Source organism: Myotis nattereri, assembly GCF_964212035.1.
Source record: "Myotis nattereri genome assembly, chromosome: 5".
Lineage (NCBI taxonomy): Eukaryota > Metazoa > Chordata > Mammalia > Chiroptera > Vespertilionidae > Myotis > Myotis nattereri.
In genome coordinates, this window is record NC_138080.1 from 36,144,897 (window position 1) to 36,163,291 (window position 18,395).

The following is an 18,395-nucleotide window of genomic DNA, read 5'->3' on the forward strand; positions in this document are numbered from 1 at the left end:
GATGAATATACCATATTTGTTTATCCATTTACCACCAGTTAATGAAAATCTGGGTTATTTCTAGATCGGGGCTCTACTGAATAATGGTGCTAAGAGCATACACATACATGTTGGGTAGATTCCTAGGAGCAGAATTCCTAAGAGTGTTGAGTGATACATTTTTAACATTTTAAGAAATGCCAAACTGTTATATTACCACCAGCAAAGTGGAAGGTTCCAGTATCTACACATCCTTGTCAATATTTGTTATTGGTGTTTTTTTTAATTATAGCTCTTCTGGTTGGTGTATAGTGGTATCTCACTGTAAATTTAATTTGCATTTCTCTAATAACTAATCATGTTGAGTATATTTTCATATGCATATTAGCCATTCACTTATCTTAATTAATGAAATGTCTACTTAAGTAATTTGTCAGTTTTTTTCTTGAAAGTTGGGTTGTTTTCCTTCTTATTATTGAGTTGAAGAGTTCTTTATATATTCTATCACTCTGGAATTTTTCATTGCTTCTATTACACCAGTAATTACGTTGTTCATTTTTACAAGACTAGTTGTCCTTCTCAATGTATATGTTGGGGTCGGACAAGGGTGATAATTCACCCAAGGTCGGCAGTCCTTGCACTGGCACTAACCTTGGCTGCAGCGGTGCCCACGGCCTGATTGAGCACACAGCCTGGACTGCAAGTGCAGAGGACAGAGTTTGCCTCCTTCCATCTCTGTCATTAGTCAGAACCATGCCCTTGAAACTGTGCAGGAGGGCCTATCTTTACATTCTCTTTGTGACTATCCAACCATAGCAATTGAGATTTTTAAAAAATGGGTCAAGGGGCCTTAGCCTGCATTTTGGAATCTCTCTTAGAAGATTGTTTTGGTCCCACTGGAGAAGACAGAAACCAAATTCAGGTGGAAAAGGTATGGCAGCCCAAATCATGTTATGCTAATTTAGCTATGAGGTGGGCAAGAGGGACCCTTTCAGAAGAACACTCTGATGTTTTGAACTTGGCTGGAGACAGATATATAGCATCTTCTGGGGAGGTGGGGATGGAAGAGTCGTTCTTTCCTGTGGAAGAAGAGGCAGCAGCTACATGCTACCCTCATTCACAGTGTTTTGCTTTCCCACCTCATCTCTAGGACTTTTCTATTCAAAAATTGTTTCCTTACCCTGAATCTTAGCATCATTGTGCATGATCTATAAGAGACAAAATCAACATTTATGGGGGCTCTGGACCAGGTAGTAGATATGGAAGCAGAGGAGGATAAAGAACAAGGATCTTTCTGGAAACCAAGTCTGTAGGTCTCAGGGATGAACTGCAAACAAAGGAGAGAAGCTGGATTGTTTCTTATTTCAGGAGCAAAAGAAAATTGAGAGCTGCCAACACCTTTGGAAGATGAAATAAGTTGTGGAAGGATACCTGTCTGTCAGAGAGGGAAGAACAGGCTTTCTGTTTCAGAGATCCCATGGAGGGATCCTCCACCCAAGCCTGTGGAGAGGACTCAGGCTGAAATTGGTAACTTACCCCAAGATCCAGGGGAACAATAGGTGTGGTTGTGGGTCCCCGGTTTTGTAAGCACCCCTCTATGTACATGATTACTTCAGGCACAACTAATCATATGCGAATCCCTCCTCACAGCCTTCACCACACCCTTGACCTTACTCCACAAACTGAGAAGGGCACTGGGCTTTGAGGTAATACAGTGTTTAGTCACAGGGTTAATAGAAGCATCACAAAATAGAGTAACAAGATGGGCGATGGTGATAGAAGTAAACTGTACCCAGAGTCTGGCTCATGCATGTAGGGCCTTCCTGACAGGTTGGTCTCCACATTAATCCATACAAGGTAATTAGCCACCTTCGTGTACACTCCAGGCACATTCTTCCGGCCACAGCCCACTCCCCAGCTGACAATGCCCAGCTGGTACCATATGTTTTTGTCCTTTTTCTGGCAAACCAGAGGTCCCCCACTGTCACCCTAGAAGAGAAAAGTTGTTTGGGAATAGAAAGAATAGTAACAAGTTACTCCTATAGCCTATTGTATAGGCACCTGGTACAAGGCAAGAAACACAGTGACTTTTGATGAGCAGACATTTTAAATTTTGATTAGACTCTCCAACTACATGGCTATGTTCCCAGATCTGTGACTGTCAGAAAGAGTGACAAGCAGTTTGGTCAAAAGCAATGATGATAAGTGACAACTTGGTCATAAAAGGAACATCCATCATCACCTTCAGGTAGTTGTGTGCATTCATTTTAACATACAAAGAAGTGATTTGCTAATCCATGTTGCCTCTAAGCACTTTTTAAAATTTCAGAATTCTTTCAATTGTCCCTCTGCCTTTTTACTTCAAAGCCACTTTCAGCCAGCCCATATTGCTCTTCTTGGATTGTTCACCACAGCAAAAAGTGAAAACACAAGCACAAAAGTCCATTATGGCCCATAATAGGTCATTGGTTGAATACAGCAGGCATACCAACTGACATAGTATATGTAATTCCTAATTCCAACCATGCAGAGGGAACTCCTTAGTTAAAAGATCACATTTTAGTTTAAAACATGAAATTTTAAACAATTTACACTTTTAAAAATATCATTTCACATCTGTCCGAATGACCATCATCAATAAGTTAACAAACAAGTGCTGGCGAGGATATGGAAAAATGGAACCCTACTACCCTGCTGGCAGCAATGAGATGGGTGCAATCACTGTGAAAAAAAGTGTGCATTTTCTCAAAAAAATAAAATGACTGCCATTTGACCCAGGGATCTCACTTCTAGGAATATATCTGAAGAATCCCAAAACACCATTCAGAAAGTATAAATACACCCCCATGTTCATAGCAGCATTATTTACAGCACTGGAAACTGTCTAAGTGCACATCAGAGGATGGGTGGATAAAAAAGCTGTGGTACATCTACACAATGGAACACTATATGGCTGTTAAAAAGAAGGAACTATTACCTTTTGTGATAGCATAGGTGGACCTGGAGATTATTATGCTAAGCGAAATCAGCCAGACAGAGAATGATAAATACCATATGAACTCACTTATATATAGAATCTAATGAACAAAATAAACTGATGAACAAAATAGAATATGAAGTAAGGATACATGGAACAGACTGACAGACATCAGAGGAAATAGGATGGGGGAGACTGAATGAATGAAGGTGAAGAGATTAGCCAAAGAACATATATGCATAGCTATGGGCACAGACAACAGTGTGGTAATGGCCAGAGGGACGGTTGATGGGAGCTGGGTGGACGTGGTTAAATTCGGGGGGGGGGGGGAATGGAGAACATCTGTAATAGAGTCAATAATAAATGAAAGAACATCATGAAAAAGATTGCCAATAATTACAAACAAAACAGACATCATTGACATGGAAATTGAGGCCTACTCTGCCTTTTTATGCCCCCAAACCTTTTGGACCACTTTTTTAATTCTATTGAAGAATAAGGTGTCTTCAAAAAACTCAGATATGGAAAAATAACATGAAAAATCCCATAATTATATAAATAATTAAATTTATACATAAACACATGATAGTGTATAAGAAGAATGTTTTGGGTAGACTATGGGACTCTGTAGCAGTGGTTTCTCTGGGGAGTGTAAAAGGTAAACTGTGCGCCATCTTCACCACTTGAATTTCCTTTACCAGGTACTCAAATAAATAAGTGCAATAAATAACATTTGTAATTCCAACCATGCAGAGGAAACACCTTAGTCAACTTTCTACATCGTTATGCATTACTATTTTACAGACATAGGATCAGGCGGCACATCTCATTTCATAGGTTACAAAGATTTCTCTTTGAAAATATTAAGTGACTCAAAAAAGTTGAAAAGGGGCACCATTCAATAATATGCAAAAATCCTAATGAAAAACTATTAACAAACAAATAAAAAAAACAGGACATGTGTTTGATTTCTTTTCACCAGAACGTTCTCATGAAGAAGTTGCTGTGCACATCACCTTACTTGGAACCAAACTCTCCTTTACCAGATTCTTTGAAGTCACTGGAGAAGCCCATGATCTTTCTCTAAGATGAATTGCAATCACTTCTCTGGAGAAGGAAGGATCTCCATGAAAGATGCTCGGCAGAGCACAGTCTTGTTAAGAACCTAAATTTCTGGAGCCAAACAGACCTTGGTTTCAATCCCAGGGTGAAGCTTCAGCTGAGAGAATGTGAAAATCTTCCTCCGTGTATTAAGATGTGGTTTTTATGCTGGTGATAATAACTGCACGTCTCCTGCAGGACGGCTGTGTGAATGGAAGGAAATGACACGTGTGCAGCACTTAGCCGGGCCCTGATGTGTGGTGAGCCTGTACTCAGTGGCAGCTTGTGGTTGATGAGCAGCCAAATCTGGGCAGCTGGCATTGGAGCCCCACTTCTACTGGAACCCAAAAGATGGCTCCAACCCCAGAAGTCAGCGTGCCTTCCTCAGAATTCTGGGTCTGTAATTTACCTCGCTGGTGTGTCCTCCTCAAGACTGTCAGCTTTCTGATCCTCAGTCTCCCCATCTGAAATAGGCCTGCTTCCCAGGGCCAGTGCTTAACCCTTTCATGTATTTGTGGAAGCGGTTTGTGTGCTTTTGAGTTTCTCTGGGGAGTGTAAGAGGTAAACTGTGCACCATCTTCACCACTTGAATTTTCTTTACCAGGTACTCAAATAAATAAGTGCAATAAATAACATTTGTAATTCCAACCATGCAGAGGAAACGCCTTAGTCAACTTTCTACATTGTTATGCATTACTATTTTACAGACATAGGATCCAAACATGTCTAAGAGATGGTGATGGAAAACACGATATTCACAGCAAAATGAGCCCAGTCCATGTTGCCACCCCTTTGCCCATCAATATGTCCCTCTAAATTTCTCCACGTTACCCTTCTGATTCTGAAAACCTCTGCCTGGGTCATCCCTGAAGCCCTACTCAAGGTTCGTGTTCCTCCTCTACCGTGCTGTGCATTGAATCAATTTCCACAACAGTTCTAAAAGGTGGGACCTCTTAGTATTCCCATTTTACAGGTGATGAAATGTGAAAAGGCACAGAGGGAAGTCATAGGCAGTAAGTAGAGAAGCTAGGGGAGCCCGCACCCCCAACCACCACCCTGCACAGCCTCTGTTTGGTTACAGAGCATCTGTACTAGGTTGAAGATCATCTCTCCCAAATTCATGTTCACCCAGAACCTCAGGCTGTGACCCTATTTAAAAAAGGGTCTTTGCAAATATAATTAGTTTAATTAGGATGAAGTCATATTCAATTAGGGTGGGCCCTAATCCAACACTGTCCTTTTAAGAGAAAACAGAAGAGACACGAACACAGGGGAGAAGACCATGGAAAGAGATGGAGGCAGAGGTTGGAGTGAAGCCCCTATAACCTATGGAATGTCAAGGATTTTAACCACCAGAAGCCAGGAAGGGCCAGGAAGGATCCTGCCCTGGAGCCTCCAAAGGGAGTGTGGACCTATGGGTGCTTTGACTGTGGACTTCTGACCTCTAGAGCTGGAGAGAATACATTTCTGTTGTTTTCATCCACCCTCTTTGTGGTGGTTTGTTACAGCAGCCTTAGGAAACTTATTCAGGGAGGAGGAGGGCAGCCAGTTATCCTGGAAAGGTTGGCCAGCCCTCTGTGCAGCCCTTTTCCCATCAAAGGACCAGCTCCATTACCTGGCAGGCATCCTTCCCACCATGAGCGTTCCCAGCACACAGCATGTTCCTGGTGACCATAGGCATAATATTGGAGCACTTTCTCCATTTGACCAGCTGGATGTTGACTTTCTGCAGCTCTTGATGCACACCTCCCAGAGGAACTGACCCAAAGAAGAAGCAAATGGAGAGAGGACCCTGAGCTCAAAGTGGTCCCTATGAGTGGAGGTCAAGCACCCACCCACATTGTATCTTTTCACCTCAATGACAAGGGAACTTCCCTATGGTCCAGAGAACAACCCAGTGTGGACCGAGTGAGGAAAGGGTGGGAAGGATGGCCAGCAGACTCTCAAGCCCACCCTCCCTGAATCCAGAGGTCCCCAGAACTAGACCCTACTGGGTTTCAGCCTGTGTGCACCATCTTCTAGCCCCACAGAAGCTGCCAGTCTCCAACTAGAGCAGCGGTTCTCAACCTGTGGGTCGTGACCCCTCTGGGGGTCGAACAACCCTTTCACAGGGGTCACCTAAGACCATCGGAAAACACATATATAATTACATATTGTTTTTGTGATTAATCACTATGCTTTAATTATGTTCAATTTGTAACAATGAAATTGGGGTCACCACAACATGAGGAACTGTGTTAAAGGGTCGCAGCATTAGGAAGGTTGAGAACCACTGAACTAGAGGCTAAAAAAACGTTTCTTTTATATCCACAAGGATGGAAAGAGATCCCACAGTTACAAGTTCTGTCCTGGGGCTCACAACACATAATGGTGGGCTTGAATTGCGTCAGCCTGACGAGGAGCTGAGCCCAACACCTAGAATATTCACTCCCCAGAGATGAGGATAGTTTTGTCTTTGTACAGTATTGCTGAATCCCTAGAACAGGGGTCCTCAAACTACGGCCCGTGGGCCACATGCAAATACAAATATTGTATTTGTTCCGTTTTGTTTTTTTACTTCAAAATAAGATATGTGCAGTGTGCATAGGAATTTGTTCATAGTTGTTTTTTTTTTAACTATAGTCCAGCCCTCCAACGGTCTGAGGGACAGTGAACTGGCCCCCTGTTTAAAAAGTTTGAGGACCCCTGCCCTAGAATCTAGAACATTCCCTGGATCATAGAAGAGGATCAGTGAAGATGTGCTGGATGAAGTATGAGGAGTTCTACATTAAGAAAGTGGCCCTCTTTGAAGCTCATGATAAATTTCTAAAGACAATTCTAAGGAAATCTAATGTAGCTCCAAGCTTTGGGACCATGTGGGAATCCACATACAGCCATTGGGAGACCGCTGGGAAGAGGAGCACTGACTGGAATTCATTTTTTTCTGCTCTGTTGATTATGGGGCAAGACACATGTATCAAGATGAAGGACGAAGGTCACCATCTTGTGTGGCTGGGAAAAGTGGTGGGAGTAGTTTGCAGGTTGACTCTATAAAGACGAGTTCACATTCAGTTTATGCCTTTCTCCTTGATCTGTGAGTTTCAAATGTTTTAGTCACAGAGCCCCTTATCCCAAGGTCACAGAATTGACACCATCAGTTGGAACAGAACTGCACAGGATGACATGGGTATGGATTTCCTTGAGCACAGTCCGTTTTGCCACCCCTTTGCCCATCTATATGTCCCTCTACATTTCTCCAAGTCATCCCTCTGACTCTGAAAACCTCTGCCTGGGTCATCCCTGAGGCCCTATTCAAGGTTCATGTTCCACAATCTGGGCATAAAACTTGCTCCAGGAGGCCAGGAAGGCACAGGAAGGACAGCTCCCATATGAACTGAGGAGAAAGTTCATCATAGAACCTTAAAGGCTCCTAATCAACCAGGCAGCCTTTTCAGGGCCAACAAAGTCTCCAGCTTTTTTATTCTCCTTGCAAACATCAGCCAGGGTGCTACCCTCCGGTAGGCTAAGCTACAGTAACTCACTAGTAAGGCCCCATCCAGACACCCAGCAGTTTCTCCATCTATGTATGTCAGTGACTTCTGAAAGGCAGATGGGAACTTTGGTGACACTCAAGTTAAATGGGGATTGGAGCAAGAGTAAAGCGATGTCATTATCCAAGATCCAGCTGTCAAAATAGGGGTGAGTAATTAGCTTGTCCACTTTTATCCTTGTCAAGTTCATGGTGATATCATTTCTGTTTTCGTGTATGATCTCCAAGGTAGATCTTATTTCAAAACAAAAGGAAAAAAATGTAAGTGATGGAAGAGCAAAAGGTGAATCTTATGAGAAAAAAATTTCAACAGTCTGAGGCTCTGATAATGAGAGCTGGGGAGATGGTGCATCTGGAGCCACGGTGAAGAGCCCCCTCCCTACTGGGCAGGAGGAGACAGACACGAGTTCCAGGTCCACCCTGTTGGCAACAACTCTTGGCCTGATGGTCTCTTGTTTGGGCAAATTTACTTGTAAATTTCATCAACAAATGTCTGGGAAACCATGCTATGCACAAGTAATAGAGGGAATTGTCCCTGGATTTGCAAGAAGGGCTGGACTAGCTCCAACAAACACCTGGGAAGTTTCTCAACAATACTGATTGGAAGATGTAGGCTAAGACAGCAAGCACCTCAGGAGCTGCTGCTATGCAGCCAGGCCTGGAGCAAATGCTTAGGAAAGCAAGATTCTGAGAAGCGCAAGGAACATTTGTTCTGCCATTTTGGTCCTACACAGCAAGCTGTAAAAGCTCCTAGAAAGAGAGCAGTGTCTCTCCCACCTGCAAAGGGTGATGTTTAACCACAAGGGCATATATTTAACCTCCTGATAACTTCTATGACAAACCTAATGGAGGCTCCAGGAGCATAATGAGCAGGTAGGAGCAAATATTTGACCACACTGGTTTAAAGAGAAGTCTGTTTGCAGTACTTACATATTTTTGTTTATAAAGCAATGGGACGCAGACAGAATCCACCACTCATTGAGAATCGATCCTCCACAGAGATGTCTCCCTTGGTCAAAAATATTCACCTGCCACGGGAACTCTGTGATGGCTGCAGGCTCCCCGCCTATGATTTTCGAAACTTTTGGTTTTTCAGTTTGGGTGTGTATTGTTTGACCACATGTCACTAAAAGCAGAAAGAAGAAAGAGGGTCAGAGCCCAATAGTCATGGTTGGTTGGATTGGAAGAGACTTAAAGACAATGCCCCTTCTCCTAGCCCCTCCCCATCCTAGCACAAAGATAGCCATGGCTTAGCCAGGGTCACCTCAGATGGGAAACCCATCAGACAGTGTGCCCCCAGGCTGTCAATGGTGCCACAGTTGTAAGGATGTGCCTGTGGAGAGCAATGGTTGTTGCCTTCACCATAGCTTAGCTTCTTAGATGGGTCTCTCACTGAGGGCTTTTGGGGAGGAGACACAACCACAAGCCTTGGGCCTGGATCTTGTTGTTGCCCCCGAAGAGGGGGAACCCAAGTGAGCATATTCATTTATATGAAATTAGGCCCTCATATACAGGGCCTTGGTATATTGTTTTGGTATAGAACATTCTCCTCAGCTCTGGACAGATATCTTCAAGGGCCTCTCACATGGACCACACAGACACCAGAAATCTTACAGCCGAGGGAAACTGACCAGCTCCTTCCTTCCCCACTGGTTCCTCTTCCAAGTTTCTGACTGGTTAGTGGTGCCATCTTTCACCCAATTTTAATTCTAGAGATCATCCCAGTGGCACCTTGAGAGGAATAAAAATTCGGCATTTCCTATGTAATAAGATTACTTTGACTTCTTTCAATGTCTTTGAAATGTCATTTGATTCATGAGAAAAATAAACATCATAAAATCTAAACTATTGAACACTTGGTAGTTGCCAGGCACCATTCTGTTCTCTCTAAAACAATGAAAGGATCATGTAAACCCCATGAGGTAACTGAAATTACTATTGCCCGTTTGAAAGGTGAGGCCACAGAGGCAAGTTTAAGATTGGGATATCTGGCTAAGACCCAGCAGCTAGCATATGACTGAGCTAAAATTTGAAATTGGGCAGTCTGACTCCAGAATCTGTTCTCATAACCATGGGGCAAACTGCCTTTTAAGTGTTAAACATGTTTACTCTCGGGGAGAAAGAATTTTTTAACAGAGAAGTATAATATGAAAGGTATATCTATTCAAATCAACACCCACATGTTAGTATCACCAACCATCACCATATCCACACAACTACCACCACACATCCACACACCACACAGCCCTACATCACACATCCCCATACCACACATTCCCACACCACACAGCCCTACATCACACATCCCCACACTATACATCCGCATATGAGACATCCCCGTATCACACATCCCCACGTCACTACCTCACCTCCCGTCTTCCACTCTTGTCTCTGCATGGTCTGTCCTCTGTACCAGACAGAGCACCTTTCTCAAGACCTCTGATTTCTCCCTCTCCCATTTACACTCTCTTATGGCACAGAATAACAGCCAAAGTCCTTACTGAGCCTCTATGGGGATCAGCATGATCCGGGCCCTCCTGACCTCTCTGGGCCCACCTTTCTCCTGTTCCCCCTTCCCACTCCCTCTGCCCCAGCTGCACTGACCTGTCTGCCTCTGAAGCATAACAAGCTTCATTCAGGGGACTTTGCATTTGCTGCCACTTCTGCTTGGAAATGCATGTCCTTATCAGATGGGTCTCAACGCATGTCTGGTCATGGTAGGAAGGCTTTCTGTGACCACCTGCTACAGCAGTCTCACCAACCACCTGCAGACCTTCCATCACATTAGCCAATTTTGTCTGCCTCAGACCACTTAACAGGAGATGAGATCAACTTGTTTATGGATCATTTATACATTTAATACTTCCTTCCCCTCACTAGATAGTAACATTGCTTAAGGGTAGAGAATGTATATGCCATTATCTGGTATAAACCCAGCTCCTAAAACAGCTCCCAGCATGTGGTAGAGGTTTGATATTTGTCAGCCAACACATTGAACATAACGCAAACTCCATAAATTCTCAGGATCCAGGGAGATGAAGCCATCATAAGCGTTAATACACAGCCTTCATTATCTTATATACTAAAAGCCTAATATGCAAATTGTCCCATTGACCAGGAGTTTGACCAGGGGCGGGGCCAGCTGGCCAACCACAGGAAGGAAGGCCCGGGCCGGCAGCCGGCATGAATTTCATGCACTGGGCCTCTAGTATTTATATGTCATGGTTTTGCATTAGACCAGTTAGGCTCCACATGAGCCTTCAGAAGGTAATCAAGGAGAAAGCAGCAGGGAAAACCTTCCTAGGCTTATCCTTGGCCTTAAAGCTGCAGGATGTGGCCAGATGGCACCTTCAGCTTGACAGCTGGTTCCTTCTCTCAGGGGGTTTGCTTACATTTTCCATTCACTCTGGAACACTCTGGTACTTAACACAGGTATTAAACACACACACACACACACACACACACACACACACACACACACGGCTCCTCCACATATAACTTTACAGTTTAGGGTAGTGTGGGAGCAATGATCTGAAAGTCTGATCTAGGCACCCCTCCATCACATTCACCTGAGGGGCTTATTGAACATGCAGTTCCCCAGCTCCCACCCAGAACCAGAGAATCAGCATCCTAGGACTTGACCTTTTGAACACAGCTCCTCTGTGCTGTGAGGCACAGACATAAGACCACCACGAGAGACCTACATGCCAGGGAGCTATGTGCCCAGGGAAGCAACAGGGCGATGGACAGCAGAAACACCACTCTTCCATCCTCCACCCTGTCCTTGGCCATGGTCTCTACTCAAGCCAATGGAGAGACTTCTGCTGAGATGGTACATAGTCAGTTCAGGCAGACCCAGTTGTGGCTTTGCCCTCTGTGCTTGGTTTCTCTCAGTCCAGCTTAACCTCCGAGGTCACAATAGGGCACTGGGTGGAGCTGGCACAGTCCAGTCAAAGCAACCAGCTGGTGCCCTGGACCCAGAGCTTCATGGTTTCCATGAGCCAGTCCTCTGAGATATGGATGTCAGTGTGGAACTGGGGGGTTAGAGGGAGCAGAGTGGGAGAACTCCATACCAGTCAGGGCATCTCAGATTCACTAATGTGTCAGGATAAAATTGCTGAAGACATCCCCAGGAGAAAGGATCTGAGGCTGCTGGTCCAAACAGGTCAGATCAGATAGAGCAGAGTGAGCACAGACTCAGACTCCTACAGAGCAGAGCTCACATTGCCAGTGGTCCTTAGGGAAGCTACTGAGCTCTGAGCCTCAGATTACTCATCTGTAAAATGGGCATGATAACAATACATCATTATATTGTTGAGAGGATGAATGAACTAATTATGTATCCTAGCACATGGCAAACACCAAGTCTGTGATTTTAAATCTCTATTAATTTAATCTCTCCTAGTGTCTCTCTCTATTAATTGCATCTCCATTAATGTTTTCCAGCAAAAGAAAGTACGTTGACCAGCATTTCTATGAATAAGACATGCATAAAGTACAGATCCATTCAGAGATCAGCTGCAGGGTGCTTTTCCTTGAGGCAGTTCATTCATTTGTTTGTCCACTAGGTTAGTTAGCACTTTTTGGAGCCCTGTCTATATCCAGGCTTGGGGGATGGTGCAAAGATGAACGGTATTTGTTCTCAGTCTCCTAGAAACTCTCACTCATCATGGAGAGACGTGAGCAAAGACACCACCTTAGTGCACTGGGGGAAGGGTATTAGTATCATTGGGAGTGTGGAGGGACACCCAACCCAGTCTGGAAGGAGCATGGGTGTGTGGTAAGTGAGGTCAGGGGGAGAGAGAGGCCTTTAGAGAAGGTTCTATAGAGGAAATAAGCTCAGTCTGGGCTGCATCAATCTACAGAGAAATGGCATTGGGTAAGGACAGAGACTTTTATGGGTGGTGCCCTCCCTAAATCCATCTGTTGAAGTCCTAATCCCTAGAACTCAAAGTGACCTTCTTTGGAAATAGGATTGTAGCAGGTGTAATTAGTTAAGACGAGGTCATACTGGAGCAGGACTGGCACCTAAACCAATATGACTGATGCCTATTTATTTTTTAATTAATTAATTAATTAATTAATTTTAATTAATTAATTAATTTCTGTTAATCCTCGCCCAAGGATATATTTTCAATGATTTTTAGGGAGAGTGGAAGAGAGAGGGAAAGACAGAGAAATATCGATGTGAGAGGAACACATCGATTGGTTGCCTCCTACACGAGCCCTGACCAGGGCCCGGGCCAGGGAGGAGCCTCCAACCAAGGTCCCTGCCCTTGACCAGAACCAAACCCAGGATCCTTTGGTTGACAGGCCGATGCTCTATTCACTGAGTCAAACCAGCGAGGGCTGACTGAGCCTTTATAAGAAGGGAAATTTTGGATGCACACCCATACCCACACAGGGAAAATGCCATGCAAAGATTGGGGTTATGCTGCCACATGCTGAGGAACTGCCAGAAGCTGGAGAGAGCCCTGGAACTGATGTAGCCCTACACCTTCAGAGGAAGCAGGACCATGCTGACACCTTGACTTTGGACTTATGGCATCCAAAACTACAGACAATAAACTCCTGTTTTTCTAAATCACCCAGTTTGTGGTACTTTGTTATGACAGCCCAAGGACACAGACATGGCATTCTGGATGGGTAGAAACCATGTGCAAAGGTACTGAGGTGTATGGCAACTGTAGACGCATTTAAGTTAAACCATATAGAATTGCTGCTTTAGTCGAATGTTGGCAAAATCAAATACTTCAAACTAAAATATGGAGTTGGAATATTGTAGGAGGTTGAGTGGTGGACAGGGGCTAATTTATGGAATAAAGCTTGAATCTGAATAAACAGTCCTCCCTTCTATGTAGCCACTGAATAATTCTCCTAAGAAATCACCATGGATATGACAGGTGTGTGGAGAACAGTTATTATTACTAAAAATTATATTGTTGGGAGCTGTAGGTGCAATTGTTTTCTAAAATTTCATACATAATAGATTTCAATTTTAGGGGAAATGACTATGGGACTTGTTCTTCCTCCAGCTATTTTGAGGCTTTAAAATTTATCCTAAAAATTCTTGGAAGTATTCCATCAGAATAAGTGAAGGCAGATTTAAAATTAGGAAGTTAGTTTATGTTATTGGATATAAGCAAAGCATTAAAAGTAATCAAGCTAATTCATATCTTTGCTCTGCCAGAGAGAAGGCCTCCTGACCTTTGTTCTTTGGAAAACATCGCGAATTTGAGCTCAGTAGAGCAAAATGTTGCATTGCAGCTCTACTAAGTTTGCAAACCTAGGGCACTGGAGGGCATGTGCTCACGTGTGGTAGAATGAGGCCAGCATCACCCACAGTCCTGCCCAACTTAACCACATAGCTTCCATGGCCAGCCCAGGGTTCAGAATGGGAGATGCAACATACCAATTATCTTCATTCAGACCCCAAAGAATCTCTAAACCTTCCAGCATATCAGTAGATGAATTCACATTGTATCAAAATACAGTTGTGCGAAGATGTATGTCCACACGGAAACCTGTACACAATGTTTGCAGTAACTTGACTTATAATTGCTAAAATCTGGTGACAACCTACATGTACAACATCAAGTGAATGGATAAACAGTGGTGCATCAGACAACAGCAATAGTATTCAGCAAGAAGGAGTAGAAGGACAGGAAGAGGAGGAAAAGGAAGAGAAGGAGAAGGAGGAGGAGGAGGAGGAGGAGGAGGAGGAGGAGGAGGAGGAGGAGGAGGAGAAGGAGAAGAAGGAGGAGAAGGAGAAGGAAAAGGAGAAGGAGAAGGAGAGGTTAAGTTGAAGAAGCCAGACATGACATTCTGTATGATGCCATTTAGACAATATTCTGGAAAACACAAAACGACAGGCACAGAGAATGAACCAGTTACTGCCAGAGCCTGGGGTTGGTGGAAGGGGATGGTTCCCAGGGACTCAGGGCAACATTTTTAGGTGAGAAGGTTCTATGTCTGGATTGTGGTGGTGGTTACACAGACATTTGTATATTTGTCAGAATTCATGGAACAGTACACCTTAAAAAGGTGAATTACTAAATAAATACTTATTATATATCAAAACCTAAACTTTTAAAATTGCCTTTGTGCTTTGTGCACTTGGAAACAGCAGGGATGCATGGCTCCCTGGCTGCCCTGGAAGAATGGGGGTCTTCAACGGCACTCAGCAGGGCTGCAGGGAGGGGTTGAAGGGGCACCTGCAGAACAGGGCAGGGAGGGCTGCAGCACCACCCAGAGCTGCCCTCTGCCTCCAGCTCACGGCCCCTGCCACCTCACAGGACCCCCCACTCGCTCCCTGTGGTTCTAGGGAGGAGGGACCTGGCCAGGATGCCCTGAGCAGCAAGAGGTCACTTGGGGTCTAGGCTTTGTGACTCCAGGCCTGGGAGCCTGGGGAGCGGGGTGAGGGGAGGACGTGGCCTGAGGGCATGTGTGGGCTCCTCACTGCCCCTGACCTAGTTGAAGGCCTGGTGGCACCTCCTGCCAGGGAAAGAAACAGACACGTCAACACAAGTTGGGGGAGGAGAGCGGCCCTATTTGGGGCAGGAGACGGATTAAGAAACAGACATTGTTCCCCATGGATCTTAGCTGTTTGCTTTCCCGTTTGGATTTCAGCTGTGCCCCAATTCTTCCTGCTCCAGGCTGCCTGCAGCATTTGAGCACAAGGCTACAGAGACTTCACTGATTCCATTCTCGCCAGGAGTGCCAGGCAGGGCCTGGAGCTTGTATTTCCATAAGGGAACTGACCCATCTTCGACTGTCCATCGGTCTTGTCTGCTGAGAAGGGTGGGCCTAGTCTTCCTGTTCAGCATTAGCCCACTGCCCGCCTTCGGCCTGGCCCTGCCATGACTTTCTGAGGCAGAGTCAAGGACACTGATGGCTCTGGAGCTTCAGGCTCAGGAGTTTAGGAAGATGACCCTGAGTGTATCAACTATGAAGGGGCCCAGAAGGAAATAGAATTCCACTCAGAAAGTTTAAATGAAGGTACTTTCATAATGGGAGTAAGAGCTGTGGGCGTATTAAAGGGACCCAACAAGTGAGAAGTAGGCGGTCCAGAGATGAACAACAACAACAAAAAAGGCCAGGGGCTAGAATAGTGTGAAATCATGAGGATGGAGCCCCCATGATGGGATGAGTCTGATAGGAGAAAGAGACAGGAGCTCTCTCTCTTGGTCATATAAGGACACAGCTCAGAGGCTGCTGTCCACCCTCCAGGAAGCAGGCTCTCACCAGACACCAAACCTGGTGGAACCTTGATCTTGGACTCTCAGCCTCCAGAACTATGAGAAATAAATGTTTGCTATTTAAGCCACCTAGTTTATGGTATTTTTGTTATAGCAGCTCAAGCTGACTGAGACAGTGGCCTGTGCTGATATCTTTTTGTTCCTCCAGATCCAGACTCAACACTTCTTCATCTTACTCAATGTCCTGTGACTCCGGAAGGGGCTCTAACTCTAGGCTTCCTTGCTCTCTTGCTCTAATCTGGCTCTGGCCGGATTATGTAAAACAGGGGGCACTAGCAGCAGATTGAGGGAGGGAGAGGAGTTCGGTCACAGGATGTGCTCTCCCTGCAGGACCCCATGGGTTGGCTGTCTGTGGGTGGTATACGCTCCATACTGAGGCTCATTGTGACCTACAGAACCATCGTTTGGGGGTTTACCTAAACCCTGTTCACTTTGTACCTGTTCTCTGTATGAAGAACCTCTCCTTCAGTATCCAGTTTGAATGTGCCATCTGTTTCCTGGCAAGACCTTCATAGACACAAATAGTGAAGGTAAACGTTCTTCCATAATTACTTCCAAAAATTACTATAGGAAGATGCTGTTGTTCTATGTTCATGTCAATGAAGTAAAAATGTTTTTATTTTTTAAAAAACATTATTTTTTAAATATGTTTTTATTGGAGAGAGAGAGAGAGAGAGAGAGAGAGAGAGAAATGGAGAGGAAGAGAGAGAGAGAGAGAAAAAAAAAACACATCATTGTGATAGAGAAACATCGGTTGCCTTCTGAATGCACCCCAACCAACCTGGACAAGTGCCCTGCTCCAGAATTGAACTGGCAACCTTTCAGTGCTTGGGATGACACTCAACCAACTGAGCCACACTGGCCAGGGTGTAAAATGTTTTTAAAATACTATACCTTAGTATGTAAAACCACAGGTTTAGAGCTGGAAGGAGTTTTATAAATCATTTAGATGACTGCCTTCATTTTATATGTGAGGAAGCTGAGGACCCAATAGGCAATTTTTCTCTATTGGAAAGGGCTCCAGATTCCTTTACCTCTCAGAAAGAAACCTCCCTCCTGGTTTCCAGGCCACTGGCCTTGGTCCTGGCCTCTGGGGCCCCTAGGGAAGCCTGACCCTCTTCATTAGGAGACAGATACTTGAGGATATTTGAAGAACACACTCTCCCAAAATAATATTTTCTAGGCAAAAAAATGCTTTCTAGATTCCTTCTAAAATCCTGATTCACACCTGTTGGCCAGCACTGCTAGATGCTCTTGCCTCAAAATGAAGGTACTTTGTCTAAAATTCTGTTGTCCAACATGTAGCCACTGGCCACAAGTGGCTATTTAAATTGAATTAAATCCAATTCCTCAGTTGCACTAATTTCAAGTACTCCGGAGATAGCCACAAGTGGCTAGTGGCTACCATATTGGATTTGCAGATTTAGCACATTTCCATTACCACAGATTAGAACATTTGCATTACCACAGAAAGTTCTACTGGGTAGCACTAGAGTAAGAAGGGAGTTTGATAGGACTTGTATGTCCTTTGATTTTATGATTTCTTTTTATTAATGCAGTCAAGTCATCTTGCTGGCCCATAGGATTAATGAAAGCCTAAGCACTTTTCATATGAACTACCTTCAAGACAGAGCTTTCCATTCATATTCTTATACCCTTTATTATTACCATTTTAATTCTTGTTATAGGAATTGACTTTCATTCAATTTGGGCCCTGCATTTCAGTTTGTTAAAATAATTTAACTTAGACTCTCACATCTGAAATACTGTTTTTCTCTCCCAGTTTTGTGTCATGTGTGGGCTTCATTAGCATGTCCTTAATATCTTCTTGAAGTTCATTATGCAAAATATTACACTGGGCAGCTCACTCAGAGAGACATGTCACTTCTGTGTTTTTTCAAATATATTTTATTGATTTTTTACAGAGAGGAAGGGAGAGAGATAGAGAGTCAGAAATATCAATGAGAGAGAAACATCGATCAGCTGCCTCCTGCACACCCCCCACTGGGGATGTGCCCGCAACCAAGGTACATGCCCCTGTCTGGAATTGAACCTGGGACCCTTCAGTCCACAGGCCGACGCTCTATCCACTGAGCCAAACCGGTTAGGGCACATGTCACTTCTTTAAGGTCTTAGAGCATCTATTATTCTTGGCATGCCTGTCACTCTACTGCTATTCCTGACCCTTCCTCCCGCAATCTCTATTTGAAATTGCTGGTAGATTTCATGGTTTTTCCCGCTGAGCCCAGAATTCTTGGGGCAGTCACTGCCAACCCACCAGACTTGGTTTTCCAGGTGGGACCCCTTTTCTTCCAGGCAGACCCAGAAGTTTTGACTAATGCTTGGGATACGATGTCTCAACCAGTTATAAGTTCACCAAAGACAACATTATACAAACATTATTTTAGCCACAACATGGTAATCAGAGAATGGGGCAAATGCTTTGTTGACATCTAGAAATACCATAGAAGCTGATGGAATGATCAACTGGAGTCAGACAGACCTGACTGGAAATGCTAGATCTGCACTTCTGAGGTTGAGTGACATCCAA

General features: G+C 44.3%; 1 protein-coding gene across 1 annotated transcript; it reads right to left on the reverse strand.

The window, feature by feature from the left end:
* Positions 1-1,701: 1,701 nt before the first annotated feature.
* LOC308520213 (serine protease 52-like) lies at positions 1,702-11,378 on the reverse strand (the record flags this gene model as incomplete). Its single annotated transcript, XM_081092740.1, has 5 exons — positions 1,702-1,968; positions 5,673-5,815; positions 7,579-7,820; positions 8,517-8,712; positions 11,291-11,378. 5 exons carry the CDS (start codon positions 11,376-11,378, stop codon positions 1,702-1,704), a joined length of 936 nt encoding a protein of 311 aa, XP_080948866.1.
* Positions 11,379-18,395: the final 7,017 nt, after the last annotated feature.